This window comes from Dermacentor albipictus, chromosome 9 (genome assembly GCF_038994185.2).
Source record: "Dermacentor albipictus isolate Rhodes 1998 colony chromosome 9, USDA_Dalb.pri_finalv2, whole genome shotgun sequence".
NCBI classification, from domain to species: domain Eukaryota; kingdom Metazoa; phylum Arthropoda; class Arachnida; order Ixodida; family Ixodidae; genus Dermacentor; species Dermacentor albipictus.
In genome coordinates this window covers 108,773,593-108,793,319 of record NC_091829.1, presented here as the reverse complement: position 1 = coordinate 108,793,319, position 19,727 = coordinate 108,773,593, and the positions used below count along the sequence as shown (strand labels likewise).

General features: G+C 47.6%; 1 protein-coding gene across 4 annotated transcripts in view; it reads right to left on the bottom strand.

The window, feature by feature from the left end:
- LOC139050018 (phospholipid-transporting ATPase ABCA3-like) overlaps window positions 1–19,727 on the bottom strand; it is a 278,463-nt gene that overhangs the window by 47,342 nt on the left and 211,394 nt on the right. For all 4 annotated transcript variants that reach the window (XM_070526088.1, XM_070526089.1, XM_070526090.1 and 1 more), the window contains 2 exons: window positions 18,349–18,770; window positions 1,858–1,983 (listed from right to left, as the gene is read on the bottom strand). In XM_070526088.1, coding sequence (XP_070382189.1) covers window positions 1,858–1,983; window positions 18,349–18,770 — 548 coding nt within the window. The remainder of the gene's footprint in view (window positions 1–1,857; window positions 1,984–18,348; window positions 18,771–19,727) is intronic.

The following is a 19,727-nucleotide window of genomic DNA, read 5'->3' as shown; positions in this document are numbered from 1 at the left end:
CAGGACGTTCTGGCTAGGCAGGCGTACGCAAACTCGGCCGTATAGCCTAAGCGCTCGCGCTCTGCCGCATGTGGGCCCACGTGTTCACAGGCGTCGGTTAGATGTCCGGGTTCTGGCGAATTGGCGAAGCGCAGCAACAGGTTGGTAGGATGCCCTAGTGGAGTGAAGCCCTGGCAGCTAATGTCTGGAACCCGACGGTCCGTTTTAACTATGTGGTCCGGTGATGTCCTGGGTAACATCCTCGACCTCCGCCGCTTTTCTTCCAACGCCCTTCCTCTTTTTCTTCTGTTGGCTTCATGGTTGCACACGATTGGTTCTTTGAACTTCGCATGATGTCACACACTTGTGCTATGGTACGTGATTGGTTTGTTGCGCTTTCGTGTAGTTCTAAATTGGCTTCCGCTTCTTTTATTTTTTTCTTTACCCCGCGTGTCCAATCGCGTGGCACACTTCGTCATCGTAGTTTATTGCGAAGCATTGCACTTGCCACCGCGCACATATATTTTCTTGCCTCCTTTTTCCTCTAACAACCCAATGCACATGGTGTTGCGCACATCACTCATCACAAACGTCCTCTCTTAACGAAAGAAAGAATGAACGTTCATGAAAAGGATGGCTCGCTAGCCTAAGCACAGGTGAGTGGCAATAGTGGGAATCACAGAGTAAACAAACAAATACAAGTGAAACCAGGCGTTCATAGCCTCCAGATCTGGCCAGCTTGGCGCACAAACTTCATAGAGTTTATTGTTCGCCTGCCGTGGACGTGAGCAGATGGCCGGGTCCATGACTTCAGTGGTGTAATACCACGGTCCTTGTGTTTCTCTCATGTCATAGAGAGACCGCCACGATCCCCCAATAGGTGCCTGAACATCGAGCAAGCGCCGATGTCACACGCACTCCCCTCGAACAATGGCGACAACACGTTACCATAAGATACAATAGTGTTGGGGTCAGTTCAAGAGGCACAAATATGTTTTAGTACGATTAAGTGTACGCTCAACTAACATCGCCAGAGGAGACGAGCTGTTTTTCGATGACTGAAACGTCGTAACCACTGCGGCCGGAGTGTCCTAAGCCAAAATTGCTATAAATGCAATGCAAACTGTCAAGCAAGATTTCTCCCCTTGTCGTGGTTAAAAGCCGCCGAGTGCCGTGTCGAAGTGCAGTGTGAACTAAAAAATAGGCCGAGAGTCCAAAAAACCAGATCTACACAAAAAAGACAACGGGGCGCGAAAAACCAGAAAACTCAAACATGCACTCGGCCTGGCTCGCTTTGGTGATGTGTCTGGCGCATGGCGCATGCATCTAGCGCGTCTGGCCTGTCAATTGCTTGTCGCTAGGTAACGGTAGAAAAATTGCGCTTAAGTGGAAATTATTTTATGCGCAACGTTTCCTACCTTTGGCGAGAAAGTGTAAAAAAAACTAAAGCATTGTGCGTTATTATCATTTACCTTCTCACTTTTTTCAGTGCTCGCGTCAACTAACGAATGATGTGAGCCCTACACCTAGGAGTCATCACTGCTGAGAGTTTTCGCAGAGTGTCTTAACTTGTTGACTATCTTTCCCTATAGCTGCAACATGCTGATAGACTAGCTACAGAGCGATCGCGCATTCCACTTCAAGGTGATGACCAGTAACAACCGTTGGGATCACGTATTTCCTTTATGCGTTTCAAATTACGATGATGCTATTCAAAAACGCTGAAGAGCCTTAGCCTTCCACCCCCTTCTGCACTAACGCACCGGCAGACTCGCTTGGGCGGTTAAACCCGTAAATAATTTCTGTGAAACTTGTTGAGGAGATAGGTGCTCCTTCGCACAATACAAACAGAGACCTACAATTGAGGTAGCGGCTTACCTGCAAAATAGAACCCTAGCGCAAACCAAACGGCTGCTCTGCTTACGGAGTCTTTGAATTCTGCCACCAGGTAGCCAGCTCCGATAAATAGCGGTCCAGCGGACAGAAAACCAAGAAGAAAGTGTCCTAAAAAAGAAAAAAAAACGTATATAAAACTGTCTCAATGACGCGAAAATGACACGAAACTGTTTTTTCCCGGGTTCACTTTCGCTTCCCAGGGCTGCAATGCTAAAACTCTAATAGGTCAAAGGATATGTGCGCTATGTCTTGTATTGGCCTGCTCAGCTACACTTCTTAATGTCAACTATAATATCCACTACTTCCATCTGTGCGCTAGTCCCCAACCTTGACTTCCTGTCTCTTAAGGATACATTTTAAAATAATAATGACCTATAAACGTGAATAAGGGCTTAAATGATTTTGGAACAACTCCTGTCCATTTTATTGGCGCAGAGCGCAAGACTTTCTAAACTTGCGCAACTCAACGCAACAAGCCTAACATGAGCCTTCAGTCGGTTGCGAGCTCATCCCTTTCTTCGGCCAACGTGTAAAAGTCGATTTGTAAACTTAAGTTCACGACTGGCTGCCTCAACCGTTAAAGCATTGTCAGAATAAATTGTACTTGATGATCCACGGCGCGAAATGAAACGACAAGCGGCCAGTAAAAAGAATTCAACCATATCACTAAAATATTCTAAATGAACAGCTCACACTATACCACAGGCGAATACTACAATGAGCCGGTTTCCCTGCACAAGCACAGAACCAGCAAAGTCGACGTGCGTGATACTCTGTTGATCAGGGGCAGGGCAGTAGGAGCTGAAGCAGCTTTAAAAAGGAAGTTCGCACAGATAGAAAATTCACCATTCACCTTTTTTACACACTGGCGACCACACAGTATCACAAACCTCTCACGCAACTCAGCTACAGTAAAGGCAGCACCTTTGTGAAGCAGGCGTCGATGTTTACTGTCAACAAAGAGGTGCGTTCAACGACGGTTTGTGGTCTGGAGCAAGGAACATTTTATGTCTTCCGAGGCGACTATGTTGACAAGGAGAGCCCTGATCCTGGTAGTCCTTGTCCTGATCCCTTGGCATCCACGAAATGTTGAATGTCTCGTATGATCGATGTCTTATCGAGAGCTTTTTTTTTCCTGGTGAGTGCAGGAAACTCATTTGCAATGATTTGTGCTTGTAAGGCCTTGAGCCACCTGTCTTCGCTTTCTGATATCTCCGGAGCAGAAAGAACACCGTCTTTTCTAATGCTAGAACATGCTCGGCAATTGTGAAGGAACCTTTTCACCCGTGATACGGGCCATCTTCCAACGAATATGTTTGGTGACATCTAATTTAGGTTCAGGCGTGTTACTATGAACAAACAGAACCAATTGATGCGCTGGGTTTCTTTCGTCGAGTAACACATCAGGTGAATTCTCGCAGTTTTCCCCCTTTAGCCTTGTTTCTGGAGGCGTAATAAGCCATTTGGTCCCAACCTACCATAAAGAATCTGTGCAGAGGCTTCGGGCTGACACACCTATTGTGAGGAAATCGCCGGGTTGGCTTTCCCATTACAGCGTCCCCGACGACTTGGGACGGAGCGCTCGTGCATTTTCATTACTCGGTTGCAAACAAAGGGCTTACGCTTAGTCGGTGCTGAATTAATCTAGCACAGGCAGATGTTAGACTAAGTTCATGGGAAGTATTGGTCACATTCTGGTAGCGTATATCGTGGGAGCGTGACGATCCGCGCTCCGCGGCAAGCCCCAACGATTTCTAGACGCTGGAAGGTTAGTGTCTTGAAGGGAACGACCCAAGCTTCCGCAAGCTGCTGATGGACACAAATATTGCCAAATCTATTTTAAAACTTAGGCATGTGACGACACCGTATGCTTGTGGGTTCGTGTCAGTGAATAAAGGAGAGTCACACGCTTCCAAGGTTTGATTGTTTGACGCAAGCTTTGGAACCTGCGAACGCAGTTGCGAAAGCACAAGTACGCGATTTTCTGTCGTATCACGTGCAGTTAATTTCAATGCGAGCAACGCTTCATATTGACCATATTCGAATTTGATGGTTTCTGGACTGTTCGTCGAAACAACAGCCTTCTTGCTTGGATGGCGGCTTATCCACAATACCATTGCTTCCAATTCCCAGAATCATTGCAACGGGAGGGAAAACTTGTCATTCTCATATGCGCGTTTGCGTAAAACACCTATCTTTATGCTCATTTTCCGACTGACTTTCCCTGCGAAGGCCAGTGCTCGTTGAAGCGTCCATCCGATGTCGATGTTCGTCGCTACCAGATACGTTCTTTCGGTATTCCATTTCATCTCACTTGAATTTGGCATGAGCTTCCACATCCGGCGGGAACCAATCAAAAGACTAACTCCGGGTTCGCCTGTCACGCCAGGAAAACCATTCCGTCTCCTTGTGCCTTGGCTTCCGCATTGATGGCAAGGAACAACCTGTTCTCTTGCGCAAGTTTGGTCATTTCTTTGCAGATGAACGGCAAGATGATTGCTTCACTTTTACTGACACATTCTCGGGCTGGCTCCCAAGGGCAATGCTCCCTACCTTAGCGCGCTGTGCATGTTTTGACGGAGCTGGTCCGAACGTGGTAGTAGTGATTCAAATGGCAGATAAATTGAGCTTCTTACAGACCTCCTCCCGCAGAAATGTTCTGTGACGGTCACTGTCCGAAACAACGCGGACCTAGCAGCAGTGCATCGGAGTTGTTGTCCAGGCATGGAATTTCTGGAGGAGAGTCTCCGTAGCGGATAGAGGCTGTGTACTGTTCGTTCCAACCTGAGTGGCGACATTCGTTACACCTTGTGGAAGCATGACGACGCTTGCATGTGGTACGCTGGATTCAGCGACGGTAGCCCCGCACAAGGTATCCCTGCGTCATGCACTTTGTGTAGCGACCATCTTTGCTGTGCATACTGCGTTTATCTTCGAGGCTAACGCCACCGGTTCATCGTTCTATCCCATGGTACATGACAGCACGTGAATCTGCTACAGCTTCTGCCTTCTTGTGAAGCAACCTAGCATCAGGAACCAGTGACATAAGAAGTTCTGACTGCGTTTAGGCCGTCTTTTGTTCAGCCTTGGTGCCCTAGTGTGACTGCACTTATCTATACATTACACTTCTACCTGCAGACATTACAGCAGGCGTTCTAGCTCCTGTTCAGATGGGCACTCACTGTCGCGTTTGTCTGCTGACCATGTGGTGGACTCGATGCTCTCGCGCTTGCAATAGTTTACTACCATACTTTGAGGCATAGCTTTTAAGAGAATTTCACATAGCAATGAAGTGTATGATGAAGCGCTCACACCAAGCTTTCCGAGCCGTCTTTGGTTGAGTTGAATCTCGTCGAACAACAAATGGTTTCCAAGTATTTCTGCTCCATCAACTTGCGGTTTCTGCAGAGCTGCATCATATTCTAAGTGTGTAGCTGTAGCTTGATCCCATCACTTGGGTTCCGGCGACCACTTGACCGGCAGCTCCGTCAAGCAAAGAAACCAGGCCATGGAAGTGATTCATGTCTGGTAGCCTCGGGTTCTCATAAACAGAATTCAGAAACATATTCTAGAACGGCTGCCATCGGGTGATGCCTCCGTCGAAACGCATGAGTTCAATCTTCGGTAACGTGCTGTGTTTCATGAGGAACCACCCGGATGCTTACCGTCAGCCGCGGTCGGTGGCGGAGTTGTGCTAAGTGAAAAGAAAAGCTTGAGCATGCCGATAATGTGCTCGAGCAAGGCCAATGCGCTGCTAGCAACGACTTCATATTCCATGACGGAATCATAACCTGCTGTAGCTTTCTCGCCGGTTATGAATGTTTACAAATAGGCGTTGAACACGGACAACTCCGACTTCGTCGCGTTTAACCGGCAATGCAGGACAAGAAAGGCAGAAAGGCGAAACTGTCCTGATTGAATGACCTCGTTCACCTCGTTTATGATCCTCGTTATTTGCGCTTGGCAAGAAATCTGTTTGTTCTTATTGTGCTCCTTGACGGTCTGGATGCAGATGTCTCTCAGACGAAGCCGCAAGTTGCAAAGGCACTGGCTGGCTTACCTGGTGGTTCAGCCATCTAAACATACCGTACTCAATTTAACAATCCAGACATCAGCATTCTGCTGGTCGAGAGCCCATTAGTTTCGTCGTTCTTTACGATGATCCGCGTGAGCACAATTTCCAATCTATGGCTGTACTATAATGCGCCAAAAATTATTGGCGAGGTCCCCTGTCCTGTCGCACAAAAAGTGTGATCCGCCATTCTATATAAAAATTCGTATTTTGCAAGGTTAAGATATTTCTTTGTTATAATAGTGATTTATTAGTTATAATATATGGCTGGTAAATTTACACGCGAGAAGGTACAATTCAAACTAAAGAAATAAAAACAGTATACCTAGACCGATACAAAGGGCAACATCGAATATACGGTGGGAGGCTTATAGTAGGAGTGGGCCAACATGAAACTTGTAGGCGGACCAACCTAAAGTTTGAGGGCGGAGGTTCAGCAAACTGAAACACATGTTGGACAACTTGAAGTTTGGGGGTGGGCTAGGTGAAATTCGGGGGTGGGTCAACTTGAAACTTGGAGGTGGGACAACTTAATATTTGTGGGTGGGGCAACTTGAATTTTTGCGTGGACCAAGTGAAGCTTGGGGGTGGGCCAATTGAAATTTAGTGGCTGACCAATATAAACTGTGGTGTGGGCCAGCTTAACATTGGGGGTGGGGCAACTTAACATTTTCATTTGGGGGTATGCCAATTTGTAATTTGAGGGTGGGTGCATTCAAATTTGGGGATGGGCCAACATGGAAATTGCAAGCGGTCCTGCTTAACTTTGGCTTGGGCTAACTAGAGATTTGCGTTGGCACAAATAAAATATGGGGTGGTACCAACTTTTCCCAACACAAAGAATTTCAATGCCTGAATGGCTGTGAAGGCAGCTTCGTAAAGTCATCTGACTTCTTAAATTGTTTTCTACCGTTAGTTTGCTTGGAACGCGTTCTCCAACCCAGAAAAGCATCCGAAACCAAACATTTCATTCTCACGATGTAGTACGATCACGGCAGCAACCTTCGCGAAAACGAGAGGCACCGCCCAAATTGCTACATGTGATGGAATTTGTCTGAATAGTTCGCGACATGCGTAAACTAAATTAGTAAGAGGTGCTGGAGAAGAATAAATATTTTGGCAAGTTAGTGCTGCTTGAACACCTTGAAGGGGCAGCGTAAAACGACAATGACAGGAAGCAGGAAAGACACAGCACAGCACTCTCATGTGCCTGGTACATTCTGCATTCTGGTTCTGCCAGAAGGCAGAAGCATGTTCGCATAGGAACCAAACGTTGAGCTCAGTGTAGCTGAAAGCAACACTTATCTCGAATCGCGAGCAGCCGCACCAACAGTAGAATGGCTGGTAGCACGTTGTGGCGACATTCGCAGGCACAACGACATGGCCCACCGTACACTGCGGGGCATCACAATTAAGAACAGACGCAATGATGACAAAATGTGCGCAAAGGGCCGAGCAGAGAAAGCTGGCACTTTACCGTACATTCTTATAGCCGAGCTATACAGGGCTAAGACTCGGGATTTGATGGCGTCTGTGTGCAAAACTATCGAGTGCGCCGATCCTGGTGATAATACAGAAAAGGCCCAAGCTCTGTGTGCTCAGGGACCTGTAACGCACCCGGAACTACCCTTGTCACACCTAGAACCCTGAGAGGTTGCAGGCACAGGGTAAGAACCGAACTTCGTGAAAAAAATATTTTGTACAACAAAAAAACCTCAGTGTCCTTACTCTCTGAAAAGAAGGATGACCAGCTAAGCTGTGTATGGGGTCCATTCATTGCGAACTGCACCTCCACCGCAGGTCAGCCCGGCATTGTACTATCTCCGGGATCGGCCCACATATGGAGAGTTTTTTGCTTACAACGACACGAAAATTTGCTTGGACGGTAAAGGTGTGCAGCTTCGCTGTAAAACCGACTGGTAAAAATTTATCGGTGCCAACAGCGCGAAAGCGCTCGTGCCACTGCTCGCGCGTTCATCGTTGTCTTCTTCCACAGATAGCTCCCTTGTGCAAAAAACTATAATCATTGTATCGTGACGATGAACGGCGCGATCTCAGGAAACAATGCACGTTTATTTCGGTTCATACATATATAGGGCCGTGGGGAGAGAAGGTAGGAGTTAACAGGGGAGAGGGTAAGGGAGCACATTGCACTGAACTGGCTGCTGATAGTAGGCAAGTATTGATACCCGATATGATACATCCCCCCCTTTTTAACGCGATAGCGTTAAGGAGCTCGTGTCGCAGAAAAGCCGGTGTCGTCGGCGTCGGGTGTCGGCGTCGGCGGCGTTGACCGTGAGCGATAAATCACGGCAGGCGCTTCATAAATAAAAAGCAACTTCCAAGATTGGCCCGGTGGGAATCGAACCCGGGTCTCCGGAGTGTGAGACAGAGACGCTACCACTCAGCCACGAGTTCGATGCTTCCAAGCGGTGCAAACGCGCCTCTAGTGAATGCGGTGTTGCCTTCGAAACCAGCCGTGGAAAGTTATACTGCGGTGTATATCGGTAATTATGAACATGTAACGTACAGAAGTCACAATTACACGAGTTGCGAAGTGCGTTTCCGCCGCATTTCTTTTGCGCTTTCCGCACACGCAGAGCCATCTTGCGGCAAACACAGAAGACCCCCTCCTCTCAATGTACGGCGCTGCCCCGACAGGAGGCGCGCCGCGCGCGCATTGGGACCGCTGCCAGGCGCGTCGCGGGACTCCCTCTCCCCTGACGACGCTTCGCCGTGCTTCCGGTTTAGATTACTATCTATCTCTCTGCCCGTGCCGATCACGACGTTTGGCAGGCGCAGATCGTTTCCCCTCCGAGACACCGAGTTCTTTGCTTCGTTTCGTTCGCTCAGGCGCACGTTTCGTTGTCGCGCCGAACGCTGCGTTGCTCGACGTTCACCGCGTGATAGGTGGGCGCTAAGTCCGATGCGGGGCGCATCGTAAGTGATTGCTGTGCCGTAGCGCATTGTCTTATACCCCTTGGCGGGTCGACGGGAACGCTGTCGCGTCCCACTCTTGAAGGCGAAGCTTAAGCGTCCTCCAATTTTTTAATGTTCGTCATTGGCCATCGGTAATTTGTTGAAAGTCCATGTTGTAGGCTAACCGCATGGGTGTCCTTGTGGGTCGCGTGGACCGCCTTGGCAGTGGAGGCAGCGGCAGCAGTGGAGGTTGTGCCGTCGCCCCAGCGACTGCAGGGTCCTGTGGCGATGATGGGGCATGCTGGGTGTCAATTGGTTGGTTCTCAGGTGGTTGGTTCTCAGCGGAGTTGCTGTCATCCGATGAGCATGAAGCTAATCGCTCCCTGGTCACGCGCAAGTGCTGTCGGTTGCGCCGCAGAACGCTGTCATCGGCTTGAACTAGGTAGGACCGCGGTCCGGCCGGTGCGATCACCTGACCTTTTCTTGCCCATGAGGACCCTCTTATGCGCACGACATCACCTTCTTCAAGGGGTGGCAAGTTCCGGCAGTAGTGTCGTGACTGCGTGTGCTTGCTGACCTGGGTGATCGGCTGCGGGCGGAAGTCCGGCAAGGGGGTGCGAAGGCTCCTTCATTGAAGCAGCTCTCTAGGCGGCCGGCCGTCCTCCAAAGGACTTGTTCTGTAATTTAATACGCCAAGCCAAAAATCCTCATTTCCTTCGCTTGTCTTTTTAAGAATCCTTTTGATCACTTATACGCCCTTTTCCGCAAGGCCATTGGAGCGCGGAAATTGTGGGCTAGATGTCACGTGCTTAAAGTCATACAGTTGTGAAAAGCGTGCAAACTCGCGGGAAGAAAATTGTGGTCCGTTATCGCTGCAAACTTCTGATGGTATGCCATATCTTGAACATTGCGCTAAGTTTTTCGATGACAGTACATGCACTGAGATCGGGCAACTTCTCGACGTCTGGAAAGTTTGACATCGCGTCGTAAGCGCACAAATAATACTTTCCTCCGTATTGAAATATATCGACACCAAGTCGCTGCCAGGCCTGGGTTGGTGTTGAACGAAGCATTAATGGTTCTGCGGGCTGACTGTAAGCGTACTTTCTGCAGATTCCACATTTCTGGTTCCATGCTTCTATGTCAGAATTTATCCCGGGCCAGTAAACGAGTTGCCTAGCTCTTGCTTTGCTCTTAGCGATACCAAGATGTCCTGCATGAATCCGCGTTAATGTCTGAGCACGCATGCTCGTGGGAATTATCACTTTAGTGCCTTTCATGAGTATGCCGTTTACCAATGACAGCTCCGATGCAACAGACTTTAGGCAACCTTCTATGGGCTTGCCTGTCGAAATGCGTTCTACAACAACCTGCAGATAAGGATCTGCCAAAGTCTCGCGCAGAAGGTGCGTCATTGTTCTTTCACTCACGGTTGTCGACAGTATCTCGATGGCGTGCACTTCAACGTCATCCGCGTCCACCTTGACGTCACTCTCGGGGATCGGTGACCTTGACAGCATATCGGCGAGGTCCATCTGTTTGCCTGGAACGTATGATAGTGTGTAGTTGTATTTTAGTAGTCGCAAAAAGAAACGCTGAACTCTGGGCGGCATGTCCTCAATTGCTTTTTTGGCGATATCCATTAGCGGCCGGTGGTCACTTTCCAAGAGAACCGGACGGCCGTACACAAAGTGATGAAATTTCTCGCATCCATACACAAGAGCAAGTGCTTCTTTCTAGATTTGCGAATATCGCTGTTCGGTTTCCGTCAAGACTCGTGACGCATATGACACCGGCCTGAAGGCGGCACCCTGACGCTGCAGCAGCGCTGAGCCTATGCCAGCTCGTGAGGCGTCTGATGTCACTTTTGTTTCTTTGGTTGGATCAAATATTGCCAGGAACGGTGCTTCGGTCAATGCTTTGCAAATTTCCTGCCAGTCCCTCTCGTGATTAGGTGTCCACTCAAAGAGCACGTCCTGCTTGATAAGGGACCGCAACGCAGTTGTTCGCCGAGCTAGCGCTGGCAGGTATTTGCTGAAGTAGTTTATAACGCCAATCATTCTTTGCACTGCTTGTTTATCTTTCGGTTTTGGCATTTGAACAAGGCTCTTCACTAGAGCGGGGTTTGGTCTTATGCCTCTGCTGCTAATAATGTCGCCCAAGAATGCGATTTCTTCAACGCCGAACTGGCATTTTGCCGCATTGAACGTTAAGCCTGCCCCTTCAGCCGCGCACAGAACACTGCGCAGCCTTTCGTCATGCTCTTCCCTAGTTGTGCCCCAAATGAGTACATCATCGACGCACACGCGCACACCTGGAAGCCCATCAGATGTCTCATTCAGGGCTTTCTGGAACACTTCGCTGGCCGACGCAATGCCGAAAGGGAGCCGCAGAAAACGATAACGTCCAAAGGGTGTTGAAAACGTGCAAATTTTAGATGACTCCTCATCTAACGGAATTTGATGGAACCCAGCTTTCGCGTCCAGACGTGAAAAAAATTTTGCACCTGTCAGCTGCGCTTCAATGTCCTCTCGACGAGGCATCTGATAATGTTCGCGCTTCAGGCTGTCGTTAATTTGCCTAGGGTCGAGACATACTCTCAGCTGGCCATCTTTTTTTACGCACGATAACTAATGGGCTTACCCAGTCGGTCGGGTTGCTCATTTTCCGTACGATGCCTTGTTCCATTCTGTCCAATTCGGCACGCAGCGGCTGCTGAAGAGACAGGGCACTCTTCATGCCGGCCGGACGACAGGTACGGCGTCCTTGCGGAGTATTATTCTGTGTTTTCGCTGAAGACATCCAGTTTCTTTGAACAGTCCAGGAAACTGCTGGGCGACGTCCCCCGCTGTGGTCGTGACTGCCTCTACCACTCGTTGGATCAGGCCCAATCTCTCGCTTGTCTCGAGTCCCAGAATCGCTTGGCGGTTCTTTTTTACCACGAAAAAGTCAGCGTCTATATCACAGTCGCCCACTATTACTTTTGTTGCAACCTTGCCGCAATGTTTGATGAGCCCACCGTTATACGAGCGGAGTGTCGCGCCAGACGGCATCAATGCAGCAATGCGCAGCTTGCGGTACACTGACAAATGTATGATGTTTGCTTGCGAGCCGGTGTCGACTTTGAACACAACTTCTCGGCGGCCAATGTTCGCCTTGACCCGCCAGTCGCGATTGTTGTCGATGGTTCCAACAGCGACGCTTGTCTTCATGCTGAATCTCGTTTACGCCTGTCGATCTACAACAAGATGCGAAGTGGTTGCGCCCCTGGCATGTGTGGCATGTTTTCCCATACGCTGGGCAACGGCGTGGGGCGTGTATACGGCCGCAGCGAGTACATCTGTTGTCCAGTTGAGCATGCTTCGGTACTTTCGGCGTTTGCCTGCTCTAACTAATCGCATCCACTGCAGTCTCGTCCTTTCGCGTTTTCCAAACTTCGCTCTCACGGGCTGCAGTCTCTGCCGTCTTGCATAACGTGACAGCTTTTTCCAGCGTCAGCTTTTTGTCCCTTAGCATCTTCTCCCGAAGCTTGGGAAAGTTCGTGCAAAAAACGATTTGGTCACGCACCATGTCGTCGACCATGTTGCCGAAGTTGCAGTACCTGGCTTGTTTCTTCAGGTCCCGCAGAAACTGCTCGAAGGATTCCCCTTCAGCTTGAAGGCGCGTGCGAAATATGTATCTTTCATGCACGTCGTTTTGCTGGTCGACGCAGTATGACTCAAACTTGGCGACCACCGTGTCATAGTCTTCTTTGCTTTCTTCCGCGGAAAAAGTAAAATTATTGAAGACTTCCAAAGCGTCTTCACCCGCCAAGCAAAGAAACTGTGCTTTTTTCACTGCGCTGGATCTTGGCTTTTCGGTGCACGACGTTGCTTGCCAAAAAATTTCAAACTTTTGTTTGAAGATGCTCCAGCTCTTACCGCCGTCTCCGTTGATGCGCAGTCGCTCCGGTGGTCTGATGCTGTCCATTCTTGCGTTGTAGTTGCGATCGCCCTGCTGCTCACGGACGAGGGTGCCTATCCCACTTCTGACACCATGTATCGCGAGGATGAACGGCGCGATCTCAGGAAACAATGAATGCACGTTTATTTCGGTTCATACATTTATAGGGCCGTGGGGAGAGAAGGTAGGAGTTAGCAGGGGAGAGGGTAAGGGAGCACGTTGCACTGAACTGGCTGCTGATATTGATACCCGATATGATACAATCATCAACAATAGCTCGAACGTGGTCGTCTTTCACAGCTCATCATGCTAGCGTAGAGTTTGATTTCTGTCATCGTAATGCGGATGCCGCGTTTAAGGGGTGTGAGCCATCGCTCATTGTGGTATGAGCCATTGATTGTCCCGGGCGACGGACACATTTAATAACAGAGGTGATACGCGAAAGTGTGTGCGTACCTCTATCGCCGTGATGGCCACAGATGAGGGCACTAATTATGTTCGTACCTTTGCTCGAAATTCTGTGTCCCCTCTGTGTAGTGCGCTAAGCAGCTTCGCTCATGAAGACAGCACTTCACTATGAAGACAGCACTCCCATCGCTGAATGTGAGTGTTGTGCCACTACTCAAATTGGCTGCATCCGCCACGTAGATTTGTTAGTGTTGGCGCTGGGTAACAATCCCATGGTTAATTCTAGTAGTAAAACATAAATACCACAAACGTTAGATGGGAAAATGGCGTCGCGGCAGCTTAATTGGTAAGACGATCGCACTCATCGTGCAAAAACTTAAAAACGTGGGATTGTTCCCTACCTGCTACAATTTCTTTTTTCATCCACCTCCAGTTCCATTAAACTATCATTTATGTAGTCCAATTAGCAAGTACGAGCAATTTTACGAATGTTGTCCTTGGTGTCTTCGTTGACTTCTTATGATATCTTGCATTAAATGATTACGTAACGCATCTACGACAGCTAGTTTCTATAGCGAATAAAACCACTTTTCACAACCCATCATAGCAGTATATAGAGGTTGATTAAACAGCGCAGATTTCTTAAATACAGCACATATATTTCTTCCGGAAGCCACGCAGTTAGTTTCGTTGATTGAAATGTTGCGCTGATTCTATTAGAAGTTATCTTGGTGAATATTTTAGGCAGCACTGGAAGCAAGGCCAAGATTGGCATTTCCAATTGTATGGTACACTTGAAGTCGCGAGGCTTGGCGTATGGAGGATAACAAGCACTTCAAGCATAATGTCTCCTCCATCTCTGACTAAATCGACAATTATTTTACCTTTTTCTATCGCTTTTCTCATGCACCTGTCTTGTAATGACTTTCTAACTTCATGGCAAGATGCAGAAGTAGCCTTTGCATCCGTTTCATCATCAGTTTTAATGAAGGTATAGTGGATGCTCTGGCTAGCATACTGCTAAAGAAGTATGCTGCTTTTACTATATAATCGAAAGTGCTGACTACATAACCCTGCTTGTCTTGACTGAATAGATCTTGCTCTGTCCTATGCTAAGTTTCCTACTTTTCTTCTGAGTGATTTTTCGCCGCCTTCTTTCCTGCTTCCTGAATATTTCCGACGTTATAAATTGGAGCATTCCTTACTTTATTTTTGTTTATTCCCTTTGGAAGTTCATCGAATTCTATATGATCCCTTGAGCTAGACACTTTCCAGCTTCATTGTTAATTGGTTGTGTACATTGTTACTGGAGTGAGCTTGCCTACTGGTTATCTCGGTGCCTTACTTCTCACTTTAATTTCTGCTTCTGAAATCAACCTAGTCATGGTTTCATTCATTGCCTGTATGTTATCTTCATGTTCCTGTTCTAAAGCTATATGTTTGTTTGCAAGCAACAGCCTGAATTCCTTTGCTCATGACCTTGCTGCGTCCTGACTGGCATGCTTGTATTTGACTAAGTTTAGACATTTTCTCAGATGATGCCTCAGAACCGCTACAGGCCATAGAAGAAACGTGGGAGGCAATAATAAATGCACAGATCGTGAAGATCAGCGACGTCTGGTGGACCGGGCCCGGGCTGCGGCATTAGCCAACGGCTTTCCAGACTAAGAAAGCTGCCCACCTAAGGCGAAGAAAGAACACTTTCTCGCTGTTTTTCACAATAAACGTTCATTCCTCCTCCTCCGCAAATTGAGAGAAATCAAAGGTCTCACTAACCTATGCTTTCCGCTCGTTTACTCTTCCTAACCCTTCTACATCGTGCAGTATTGTGTTGTCGACAACAGATATATAAGCAATTAACGAAATAGCGTTAAAAACCTCGTGTCGCAGAAACTACGGCGTTGGCGTTCCGCGTCCCGCATCCAGCATGAAGCTGCGTTTGGACAAATTATTTCGAACCACTCATGCCCAAGCACGCAGGCACGCTATGTAGGACAAGAGAGTTACTGAACTAATTGAATTTGTTAAGGTAAAATACGTCACAAAAATCGCAAAGTACGACTTTCACGCTACCTACAGATATGATACCGTCTGATTGTCATTTGAATGTACGAGAAAACACCATTTTGTTACGCGTAAATTCAAAACACAATCCCCTTTTGCAGTGTTTCTAGCGTTCATACCACGGCCATAATCTCCGAAATTGGCGCGCGAAAGCGCGTGCAAATCTCCAAGCCGATATAGCGACGCACCCTTTTCATTGCAACATCTCCACATGACGCTCGCCTCCACCGCATCGCGGCCAACGCAAGATGCCGTGTTTGTAGCAGAAAGCTCTTCGTGCATAGCGTTCGCCTCTAGCGTTTCCGGGTAAACATCACGGTAACGCAAGCTACAGGTGCAGGGAAGTGTGCGAAGCAGTCAGGGATCTTTGAGTGCTATTGTGTTCCACTCTTAAAGGCAAACCATAAGATTCCTCAAATTTTTCTTTAGCTCTTGCGTCTTCATTAGGTCTTTTCTAGGTTCACTTCCTGTAACTGCGTTTTCTGAGGAAGGTTTTAATTATCTGGAGTCTACCACTTTTCGCAAGTTCCACCAATACTTTTCCTCTCCGTACCCCGAAATGCTTGTTTCCCAGTCTGCTTTTCCTCCGCTTTCACAATGAGTTCGGCCATGAGTACAGTATACTCAGTTCGCCCACTTTTCATTGATAATTCAAAACCTTCATAAAGCTGTTCTAGTGGAGGTTGGCGTGTAGGCTTGTACTGCCTTTAATCTATATATGCTATTTAGTTTTATTACGATGACAGCTACCATCGTAATAATGTCATAGCATTCATCAAAGTTGCCAGCAATATCTTCAGCAGTCAGAAATCCTGCGCAGTGTTCTCTCTTGTCTCGAAGACATCTGTAACAGAAGGCCTCGGCATAATTCAGCTCTGCACGAGGTTTGACCGGTTGTTCTAACCTCGCTATGTATAATAATAACTTAGGCAGTGCCGGATAATTCTTCAAAGAAGCCTGCTAAGCTAGCCTCACTCGAGAGTGTTTATGTTAAAGGTTGTCAGGTTAAGTTTCCAGCGGCGGCCTGTTCGGATCCAGAGATTCTTAGCGCCCTCGGTCACGCCGTAGTTGTGACCACCGCCTTGGTTCGGTTCTCCGCAGCAGCATGACACTGATGGTCATGGGTAAACTGGAAGAGTCACGAGATAGGCCATGTATGAATACCGAACTAGGGAGACCAATTCCTGTCCTGGTGAGGTTGTGTCTTTGCGGAATCTCTGTGGGACTTCCAATACATGTGCACTTGGGCTAATATAGCCTCATTGGCTCTCGGCATTTTTCGCTAGTGTGCGGTGCTACTTAAAGCCTTGAAATGTTGTGGACTGTACGAGGATTCTAACTTACTACCTTCAGATTACAGATCCAGTATCCTACGTCAGTTTTACGCCACCAGGAATAACAAAGGAATTAAGGTAAAAGTTGGATTTTTTTTAGTATCGCACCGAAACACCTCGTATCAGTGTGTCGTTACTGATTTCAAGCTATATTTTAGTAGTTAGGCCATCGCGAGCTCAGCAAAAGTCCTCAAAGCTTAGTCAGGTCAATCTGCCCAGTTTAGGATAGAATGGAATTGACCTTTATTAGTAACAAGCTAACTTGGGTCAAGTTAGCTTGTTAGGATCACCGCCGGCTTTGCGCTTTTTCTTCTTTTCTGACTAAGAAAGCCTCCCGTAAGGTTACGAGTGAGCTTGGCATTATTGCACGCATGGTATTTATTAATAATTTATTAACTTTATTGTTTTCTATAAAGTCCTTATTAAAGAAACACGGGCGTTGGTGTGGGGGAAGAAAATGCCCGACGAACGTATCCACTACATCATTGGAGACAGTACCGGCCATTCGGTGAGCGCATGCCAGAGAGTAACGCAATACTACTATGCCGGCAAGTTGTTAACAAGTTGAGTATGCAAAACTGGGCACTTGTATTTCTCCAAGTCATTTCAGTCACTGTGCTTTTCTTTTTCAGGCTTCAGCTTGATAAGGGAATATCAGAGCCGTCATTAGTGAAGTAACACAGATGCAAAATACCGAATATGCGATGGGAGTAGAGAAATCTGTGATTTGGTGCAGCGCTAACAAATCTGAGCCAGTCAATGCTAACACGTCCTCACAAGGGCCTAACATGACTACTTATTAAAGAAAGTTACGATAACTAGTTCAGCTCGATATCTAGCTCTAGGAGAGCAAATTCGTACAGAAAGCCATGAAATATTATTTTGGAACCTAATTACTGCAGCAATTTAGAATTGTGGTTGGTTTGCTGAACCCCTAACAGTTAAACCCTCGTCTCACTATATGCAAAGGCTATGCTTATTTGCATGATTTCGTGCGACTAAACCGTGAATGCGATTTTACGACACGATAGCCGGGCTAGTTTTTGGCCAGGTGGGAACGCTGACGTTTCCAGAGTGTGTCAAATTGTATTACGAAGTTACGAGAACATTTGCCAATCGTAACACAGACAAACACTCGGACGTTTAAGAAGCGAGTTCGTAGGTATGCAGAGCTATTTCGCACGTGGATGAGGCGTCTGGTTCGGCCCACTGACATGCACCTTGTACGAGACCTGTATCGTAAGCACTGTTGTGGGCTTTGAATTCGGGGGCGGTATTTTCGGGTCATTACTTTCGGAGATATCGTTAGACTTTCGTGAGATTTGGCGACACGCGGAATTGTACGCCTCGGTGTATGTGGCCGTCAGTGCTACTGGCGCTGCGCCTACACACCGAGCTTGGCACAGTGCGAGAAACGCTGTCGGTCGCACTCGCGGATGTGTCGGGTGCCTATAGTCTCACGAAATCGCGTGAACATGAAAGTATCTATGAAAGCGGTCACCCGAGAATACCGCCCTAGCTTTCCCGCGCTTGAAGAGGAATTTGGAGGACTGAAACTGCGCGTAGTAAAAATAAGATACGTTGCGCATTGTGGAAGTTAAATGCTAGAGAGTCACAATGGTAAAGTGGGGGAACTCTGTGTAGGAGTGGAAGTGCGCTCTTCCCGCATCATCACCATACAGTGCACGCGCAACTTCGAGGTCTCGAATGATACCGCCGAGTGGGCGCACCTACCCGCTGTGTCTAGCAAGTAGGAGCTGAGACTGTAGTGAATGGCGCACCACGAAACGCTGAAGAGGACGTGATAGATGAAGTCGAAGACAAAATGGGCGAAGATGTAGTCGAAGCCTGAGAGGCCCGTCATTAGCTGGACATCTCGGGCCCCGCTTAACCGCTCAGTGAGCGGAAATATGCAGTACACGGCGAAGCCCCACGTGTAGGTGAGTGACGGACCGAACACCCAGAACATCCAAGAGATGATGCGTGAAGTTATGACTCTCCTGAAAAACGGCCTGTCACTGGTCTCCATGAAACTGATGGTGACGTTGATCTGCGCCGCCGGCTGAGCTGTCAGTACTCGCAGCCAAGCCGTGTACACAAGGTTGACGGCGATGGGAAGTGTCATGGCACTCGTCGGATTGGGCACCATGCGGATGCTGCGCACATGTGAGTTGACAGTGCCCCGTCAGTGCTTAAGCGGAAACGAACAACGCAGCAATTCAAGGGGCCAAAAATTATTGCTCGCTCGTCCGGCTACTTTATCGGCTACTTACCTGAGATGGACGGAACCAAACTTCCAAGGTAAACGTATTTACTCTCACTCATCATGCCACCATGTCGAGCCTGTAGGTGCTCAGAATTTATCGTACTGAATTTCGTAAAAAAGAAACGTAACTGTTTCACGCCAGTTTTTGAAACCTGTAAAACTGACAACATGGTAACCTAATCTGTTAACACACAAAAGAAATGAAAATAAACGTGATTAACTAAGATGGTCTCGATCATTTGCGTTTAAATTGTAAAATGTTGGGCTGCCATCGCAAAATGTTTAGCTTAATCCATTGAGCGAGCAGCTGCAAACATAATGTTGCATGATGCTCTACATTTGCTCTAAATAAATCCAATCTGCTTAGACACGGGTAATCTGAAAGTGCCTTTATATGCCGTACATAAAAATAAGTTGTGTACCTCGCAAAATAGATAAAGTGGCACCTAAGTCATCTAAACAGCCCTTTTTCTGTCTAACATTACATGATCTATAACTATGATATATACAGAAAGTGGTTCTGGCACATAAAACCCCAAAAATTGTTATTTATAAATATACGTGTACTTGTTTGGCTTTAATGGGGAATACGTTTCACCGCCTAACCAATGTTATCGCACAGCGCACGACGCGCCTGCATGTATCAGAAGTTTCTGGAATGTTATTGATGGCTCCATCCCTTGTCTGTGACCGAACTTTGTGTAATCTGATAGCATGTGTGCGTGACGCGAATAATGTAGAACTTTGTGAAAGGCACGCGGGTCCCAGCGATTACTCTGAAACATTCGACGACTGATGTATAAAAGCCGACGCGCTTGACCCGTCTATCCTATTTTCGATGATCGCC